Source organism: Lathyrus oleraceus, chromosome 5 (genome assembly GCF_024323335.1).
Source record: "Lathyrus oleraceus cultivar Zhongwan6 chromosome 5, CAAS_Psat_ZW6_1.0, whole genome shotgun sequence".
Lineage (NCBI taxonomy): Eukaryota > Viridiplantae > Streptophyta > Magnoliopsida > Fabales > Fabaceae > Lathyrus > Lathyrus oleraceus.
This window is the reverse complement of record NC_066583.1, coordinates 499630281-499638875: the sequence shown is the minus strand read 5'-3', so window position 1 is coordinate 499638875 and position 8595 is coordinate 499630281. Positions and strand designations below refer to the sequence as shown.

Here is an 8595-nt window from a genome sequence, read left to right as displayed (position 1 = left end):
AGATTGGTCAATGTGTCCAATTCTGAGCATAATGGCTTGTATTTATAGACTCCAAGATTCATTTCTACACCATTCCAAAAAAAAAAATTCAAAAATAGAAATGTTAGTGCGCATGCTTGCATGGGCGTTTGATAGGCCCATGAAATGATTGAAAATGTTCCAAACTTGTGTACATGTGATGCTGAAATCTTAACATGAGACCATGCAATTGTATTTGAGAATTGGTCATGAGAATTATCCAAATGGGACCATGTAATGTACCCATGCGCAAGTCCTTGAAAAATGCTCCAAATGACATAATCTTGGGCTCTTTGGAAAGGTGACATGAAGGGAAACAACTTTGTTATTGAACACTTTTCAATTTGGAACTTAGACCATGATGAATTTTGAGGTGGAAGTTGGAGGAATCAAACATAGTTGAAAAAATTCTAAGTATAAAGTTAAATGATCACTTTTTCCACCTTGAATAACTTTTGTTATGAGCTTCAAATGAAAATAGTTTATTCACCAAACTTGCAGCTCTTTCATTCTTATTTAATCTGGTCACAAATTTGACACCATTTGACTCATGCATGATGGGGTTATGGATTTTAGAAGTCGAGAAAAATTACTTGTCCAATGGTGATGGCCCAAAATGACCTATAATGTTTCCTCTTAGCACATGCCCTTACAAATAGAATTTAACATTTCTCAAAGAATAAAAGTTGGAGAAGACATATTGAAATTAATCATAAAACTTGGATGACCTTCATATCATAAATATTGAGAAAGTTATGGTTCTTGGAAGTTGACCTTTCATCTAGGGCACAGACAAAATGACCTATAATCTTTCACCATAAAAAATGACTTTCTAAGAAAATTTAGATCTTGATGATAACATGAAATTTGTTTGGAATGTCATAAAGAGTAACATTTCTCTTTGAATAATTTTCATATGACAAAAATTGTAGGAGATAGGGTCTAGGGAACCCTAGATTTGACTAGTTAACTTTCTCTGGTCAACCTCCTTGAACCAACTTGCAAACTTGAAGTTATTTTGATCTTTTGGACTAATGGGGGATCATATATGCTTGAGATGATGTGTAATGAAGTATCCCTTGAGATCTTTTACCAAATGATGAAGAAACTTGCTGAGGAAGTCACACAAGATACCTAGATGAATTAGGGCTTCCAAGGCAAACAAGCTTCAAATTCTTGATGAACTCTTGATCAAAATGATAAATGAAGAACATGAGGATCCATATATGATGCTTAGAATCATTGTGAACCTTTCCTTGATTGATCTCTTGCATTGAGGGTCTCAAAACCTAGATGTGAGCTTGATGAGGCATAGGTGGACACACACACTACCTACAAAAGCAACAAAGCTACATATAGACATATTTTTGGCATTTTGGTTAGTATACAAATAAAAACAAAGTATGATACAATCAAAAGCGCTTGGTGATATCTCCAAATGCAAACCGAAATGAATCAGGGGTGAGGAGGATACCAAAGTGTGATCCCAAAGCTAATGCGAATAATGAGATAACATGAGGGATCTTAGGGTCAAAATTGGGGTATTACACATACCAAGCATGAAATATAATTTTCTCAGCATAGGGTAGTTGGTAGAAAATAAATACAAAACATCAACCTAAGACAAGCTGATAAGACTTCTCTACTCAGGCGGAAGGTTAATCTTTAAGGCGCCTATGTCTCAGAATAAAACCTTTAGGGTTGAACTTAATGTGATGGAGCACAAGTGCCTAGAAACTGCAACTAGTAGGGATGAATGGATATGGCACTATAGACTTGGCCATCTCAATATCAAAGACATTGATATGAAAAGAAGTAATCTGGTTCCAGGGTTACCAAAATTCGAAATTCCAAATGAAGTGTGTGAGGAATGTGTGTAGCAAAAGCAACATAAGAACAACTTCAACAAGGATGCAGGAAGCGAGTCAAAGGCAATTCTTGAAGTCATATACTCTGACGTGTGTGGACCTATCTAGGTAGATTAGATCCGAGGTAACATATAATTTTCCACCTTCATAGATGATTTTGTTCAAAAACTGTGGACTTACCTGATCAAAAAGAAAAGTGAAGTGATTGAGGTATTTTCCAAGTTTAGATCTATGGTCGGAAGACAAAGTGGTCAAAAGCTTAAGATTTTAAGGATTGGTGGTGGTGGAGAATATGTGTCGAAATACTTCAACATGTTATGTGAGAAAGAAGGGATTGGGCATGAGGTGGTGCCACCCTACACTCCACAGCAGAATGGAACTGCAGAAAGAAATAATAGAACCATCATCAATATGGTGAGAAGTATGTTGAAAGGACAACATCTACCCAAAGAATTATGTGGAGAAGTTGTGTTGATAACAACATATATTTTAAACAGATGTCCGACGAAGAAGCTAGATGGAATCACACCAAAAGAATGTTGTTCTAGTATCAAGCCTAGCTTGAGTCATCTGAAAGTATTTAGGCCTATAACACATAGACATGTGCTAGATCAGTATAGAAGAAAACTTGATGACAGGTCGATTTAAATGATCCTAATAGAATATCATTCGACTGGAGGATACAAGTTATTCAACCCAGTGAATAATCAATTAGTGGTCTGCATGGACATGATCACATATGAGCTTAAAGAATGGGATTTGACTGAATATGTCAAGAAATATTCAGCGAGAATCTTATGTGAAGAACTGGCAAGTGAAGTCGAAAGAGAAGTTCTACAAGAAGAAGTCAGATGTCAAAGAAGCACAAGCAAACCTCAAAGGAAAAGACACATGTTTGCAAGGTTGCAAGAATGTATGATTACATCAGATGATATGGTCGCTAATGAAGGTGAGCTGGTACACTATGATTTTTATGCAGATGTCGAACCAGTCAATACACATGAAGCATTGAAGGATTCAAAGTGGGTGAAAGCAATGAATGAGAAATTGGAATCCATCGAAGTTAACAACACTTGGACACTTTTACAATTGGCTTAAGACAAGAAGGAAATATATTTGAAGTGGTTATATAATGTGAAGCTGAATCCCAAAGGTGAAGTAACTCGACACAAGGCAAAACTTTTGGCGAAAGGATTTTCTTCATAAAGAAGGAATTGACTCCAGCGAAGTTTTTGCACCTGTTGCTAGGATCGAAACAATCGGGTTGGTTGTTGGTCTAGCAAACATGAACAACTGGCACATATGTCATATGGATGTGAAATATGCATTACTAAATGGCCCCTTAGATGAAGAAGTTTATGTTGCACAACTAGTTGGGTTTGTGAAACATTGAAAAATAAGCAGGTAAACAGACTGCATAAAGCCCTGTATGGACTTAAGAAAGGTCCAAGAGCTTGGAATAAGAAAATATATAACTTTCTAAGGGAGAAGGAATTTATGAAGTGTACAACTAAGCATGGAGTATATTTAAGAAGAAACAATAGTGAATTTTTTATACTATGTCTCTATGTCGATGACCTGTTCATAACTGGTAGTTGCAAGAAGAAGATCAAAGACTTCAAACATGACCTAAGTGAGGAGTTTGAAATTTCAGACTTGGGAAATCTATCATACTTCCTTGGTATTGAATTCTAAAAGAGTAGTGGAGTATTAATGATGCACCAAAGAAAATATGAGGGAGAAATACTAAAGAGATTTGATATACAACATTGCAACCCAACTTCGACTCCAATTGAGCCCATATTGCAACTGCCAAAAGACACAGATGAAGATGATGTCGTCCCAATACAGTACATAAGACTTATTGGGTCATTGAGATAACTTTGTCACACAAGTCCTGATCTAGCATATAGTGTAGGTATGGTGAGTATATTCATGCAAAAAACAAAGGTATCACACAAAGCAGTAACAAAGAGGATACTAAGGTATCTGAAAGGAACTCTCGACTACGACATTTTCTTTCCTTCAGATGGTGAAGGAAAAGAATGCAAGTTAGTAAGATACACCGACTCAAGTTGGTGTAGTGACGTTAAGGATATAAAATCTATAACCGACTATGTATTTATGCTAGTTGGTGAACCAATTGCTTGGAGTTCGAGAAAAGAACCAGTAGTGGAACTGTCGTCGTGTGAAGCAGAGTACATAGTTGATACTCTTTATGCATGTCAAGCAACATAGATGGTGAATTTGGTTGAAGATATTACAACGAATAATCATGAGCGATTACCATGAAGATCGATAGAATATACGCTACCAATATGGCGAAGAATCTGATAGCACATGGATGAAGAAAGAACATCAAAATGACGTTCCATTATCTTCGAGAGCAAGTGGCAGATGTGAGGCTAAACTTGGAACATTGCTAAACTGAGAATCATATTACGGAAATCATGACGAAAGGAGTTCAAGTTGAAGTGTTTAAGAAGTTAAGGTCTATGATGAATGTAGATAAATTAGACATAATTAATTAGTGGTCTGTTGAATTGTAATTTCTTGTGCCGAAGCAGGTTGCTCGATAGAAGCAAGAAGTGTCGAAACATCGAAATATGAGTGCAACTTCCGTTAGATGTATTCTGTAAGATGTCAAAACTAGGATACTTTAGGGTTAATCCATATTGGACGGTATCCTCAGATTTTCTATATGCATCTTAGTATTGGGAAGCATAAAATAATTTGGAAACAACTTAGAAAAGGCCCCACGCATCAAACATGCATAAAAAATCAATTTGTGTGAAAAATAGTATTACAGGTCGACACATGCAGTTACAGATCGACCTATAGAAAAAATATCTTAGCTATAGGTCGACACACATGCTGCAATATTAAAGCCTGTAGATTTTGTTTCATGTGCCTCCTCTTTTGGTCGACACATGAGGAACACATGACTTTCACAGGTCGACATATGACCTTATACATGTAGGTCTATGCGTCGAACAGGTTGACACATGACTCTCACAAGTCAACCTATGCGACTAAATTTTTCAAAATTTCATAATTTTTCCAAGTCTTTTGCATTCCTTTTTGCCTCCAATCTTTCATGCATATAAATACTACATACATGCATCATTCTCTAGTAAGGTTTCTAGAGTGAGTAAAACCTACATGGATTCAGGATTTCAAAGCATTCTCATCATCTTTAACTCCATCTATGCATACATACAATCAAACTACACATAATAATTTTTTGATTGGGTGTCATCTAGATTAGGATTGATAACGTCCAATTAGGTTTGTTGTACCGTATATTGGGTTGAGAACTTTAAGGGATTCAAATAAGAAAACTGAGTTGGGGTTTTCCTTCAAGATCTCTTAAGGTTTGAAGGTTTTGGACAAGATTGTACAATTCGGATCCGATCGAGCGAAAGCCTTAGGACAAGGGGTGCCTTGCAAGGGAGTAGTGTGTGACGGTGGATCGTATTGGCAAATTTTGGGTTTCAACAAATGTGCGCTTGAGATTAATTCGACTGAGTGAAAGCTTCGATGAACAAGGGGTTTCGTTCAAAGAAGTGGAGTGTGGCGGTGAATTGAAGCAACATTCTTGGTTACTTGATCAATCTTTGATCAAGGGTTTTGGAGGTGGTTGGGTCAACATCAAACTTAGGGTTTGTAGGATCCGATTTCTTCATCTCTTATATATGCATATTTGCAAAGTAAGATTTAATATAATATCTCAATTCGAATTCGAATTGAGAGCAGACGTACTCATAGCAAGATCGATTGAGGAATTGCTTAAACAAATCCTTGTGTACTTTATCTCTCTCTCTCTCTCTCTATATATATATATATATATATATATATATATGTCTGTCTATCTCTCTCTCTCTCTCTCTCTCTCTCTCTCTCTCTCTCTCTCTCTCTCTCTCTCTCTTTTTTTTTTTCTGTTTGTAAATTATTGACTGCATTGATCATTTGATCTGGGAAAATTTTGAAACTTGCTTCCGCATCATAAACTTTTTCAAAACCAAAATTTGGTTCAAGTTTTAACTTGTGATCTATTCACCCCCCCCCCCCCCCCCCCCCTCTAGATCTAAGTCTATCGTCTAACACGAAGTAGTGTACCTCGACCTAAATTTCGACTTAGGTCTAATTTTGTAGTGTTAGCATAGTTATGTATTTTGGACTTTGTTTAAGGAGCAAGTAAACCCAAAATCGATAAATAGGGAGTAACCCATATCATTTATAAGAATTTGAAGTTGCAAAGAATAGAATCCAGTTTGGAGTCAAAGAGAAGTTTTGCAGAAAATCTTTTCTTCTTCCTCTATTTGGCCAAAACCCTAATTTTCTTTTCTTCCCTAATTCAGTTTTGTTTCTTTTCATTATCAATTGTGCAACGAAATCATGCAACCAAAGTGTGGTTGATTCACACGAGTGAAGAGTGAAGAGTGAAGAACAATAAGAGTAATCAATCGAGAAAGATTAATTCTTATTTATCAAAATTTGATTCGAAATTCATCAATTTTTGGTGAAATTCTTGAATGAGAATTGACGAATTTCCAACATATTTATACTAAAATAATATGCAACACGTTGAAGTCATATGAATTGGTGACTCCTCTTATTGCTTGTACACTCCTATTATTTGTACATATTCGTCAATTGGATTAACTTGGCCTATGGAGGCGCCAATTCAATTGGCTTTACCTCTTTTTTATTCGATGCAACGTCAATGTAATTGATTTGTTCTCAGCATTGCAATTTTTTATTTGAAAAATGAATACTTTAAAAATTAATGGAGAAAGATGGTTATTTAGAAAATTTTGTTAAAAAGTTTCATTATTTTGAAGGAAAAAAATATTTAAAAATTATGAACAAAATTCTATCTTTTAAAATACTACTCTCATTTAAAGTTAAAAAACTGTAACTAAAGTTAAAAAAAACTGTAATTCAATTAATATTTTTCAATTAAAATAAAATTTTAATTTAGTTAAGATTTGATTGGTTAAGAACAATAATAAGAGAATATTTAAGATTATACAAGAAATACAATTTTATTTAATTCTACATGATAAAATTATTATTATTTTTTATCCTAATTTTAAAATTTGATATATATATATATATATATATATATATATATATATATATATATATATATATATATATATATATATATATATATATATATATATATATATATATATATATATATATATATATATATATATATATATATATATATATATATATATATATATATATATATATATATATATATATATATATATATGAAATTTAATTGATATACATTCAGTTAATCAAAACCATTAATTTGCTTATAATGTTTGACTATTATTTTAAGCACACACACGCACACGCACACTTTAATTTAAATATACACACTCTTGCATAATTTAATTTAATCTTAGCAAATTTACACACACACATAATTTAATTTAAAATATACACACTCTTGCATAATTTAATTTAATCTTAGCAAATTTAATTTTTGTAAGTATATACTTGCATAATCTTAGATAGTCAAACCAAGTGATAGAAACTTTTATAAAATTTATTCTTCAAATTACATCACTAGCTTCATAACGAAATTCCCTTAAAATCCACATTTGGTTTATGGATTAGCCAATTCCAGGAACTCTAACAACCTTGTTAGATTCATCAACATACAATCTTACTCTCTGGATTTTATAATCAGCTGTAACAAATGAATCATGTGGCACCACTTGAATTTCAGCCTCAGGCTTCTCTTCCTTTATTTTCCTCTCTGCTTCTTCTGCAGAGACACCAACTAGCTCAGGCCAGCTTGTTTTTGTAGGGTTGTTTGTCCCTAGAAGTTGGTTATAAGTCCCTGCAACACCAAACATATTTTTTATCTATAAAACACGAACACGAAAAACACGACACTAATACTGACACGTCAATATAAAATAATTTAAAATAATTACATGTGTTAGTGTCTATTTTAAATATTGATACATGTTTTTTCCAGAGACATCATTGTTTCAGAAGTTGATTAATTTTGTTTATAAGTAAAATTAGAACTCACTTGGTAAGGGTTCATTTGGATGCTCCTGAGGAGGATTAGTTCCATGTCCTAGTTTTTCCTCTGCCATTAATACCAAACTACAGAAAATGTTATCCGATAAGAATGTTGAACCTTGAAATTTATAAGCAAATGAAGTTGATTCCAAAACGGCACCTCTTTTGAACATTTTGTTAATGAGACAATTGAGCTGGTTTTTCCAATGCCATGTGCCTTGATTTTGTGCCTTGGTGGTGTCGCATAAGCTAACTTTGGACTATATATGATAATGATGTTTTTGCAAATACAAATTTACTATATTTTTGAATAAGCCAAACAATGTCATTAAAAAAACATGATGCAGTCGGTACCAAAATCAAACCGAATCAAATCGAATTATAAAAAAAAATTATCAGAAAATTAAACCGAATCGAACTGAGTCATAATAAAAAAAATTATTCAAAAGCAACTCTTTCAATTTACATAAAACCAAACTAAATCAAATTTTTTAATTTAGCATAACTATTAGAAATTCCAAATTGGATCAAGCTATTAGATGATAGTTTTTTCAAACTGAATCATTGGTTAAAAAATTCAAAGAAGACGGTTTTCTCAAACCAAACAGTTATATATTTTCAAAACAAATTTAATAAAATTTCTTTAACTTGT

General features: G+C 33.3%; 1 protein-coding gene across 1 annotated transcript; it reads right to left on the bottom strand.

Moving 5' to 3' along the window:
- Positions 1–7421: 7421 nt before the first annotated feature.
- On the bottom strand, positions 7422–8131 carry LOC127085743 (subtilisin inhibitor 1). Its single transcript, XM_051026254.1, has 2 exons — positions 7951–8131; positions 7422–7752 (listed from the first exon to the last, which is right to left on the bottom strand). The coding sequence occupies exons 1-2, from the start codon at positions 8114–8116 to the stop codon at positions 7523–7525; spliced, it is 396 nt and encodes a 131-aa protein (XP_050882211.1). The 5' UTR covers positions 8117–8131; the 3' UTR covers positions 7422–7522.
- Positions 8132–8595: the final 464 nt, after the last annotated feature.

Excerpts from the sequence above, each read along its gene's own strand:
- LOC127085743 (XM_051026254.1), bottom strand. The coding sequence starts at position 8,116 with ATGTTCAAAAGAGGTGCCGTTTTGGAATCAACTTCATTTGCTTATAAA. Across the intron at positions 7,753-7,950 it reads TCCAAATGAACCCTTACCAA|GGACTTATAACCAACTTCTA; the intron begins GTGAGTTCTAAT and ends TTGGTGTTGCAG.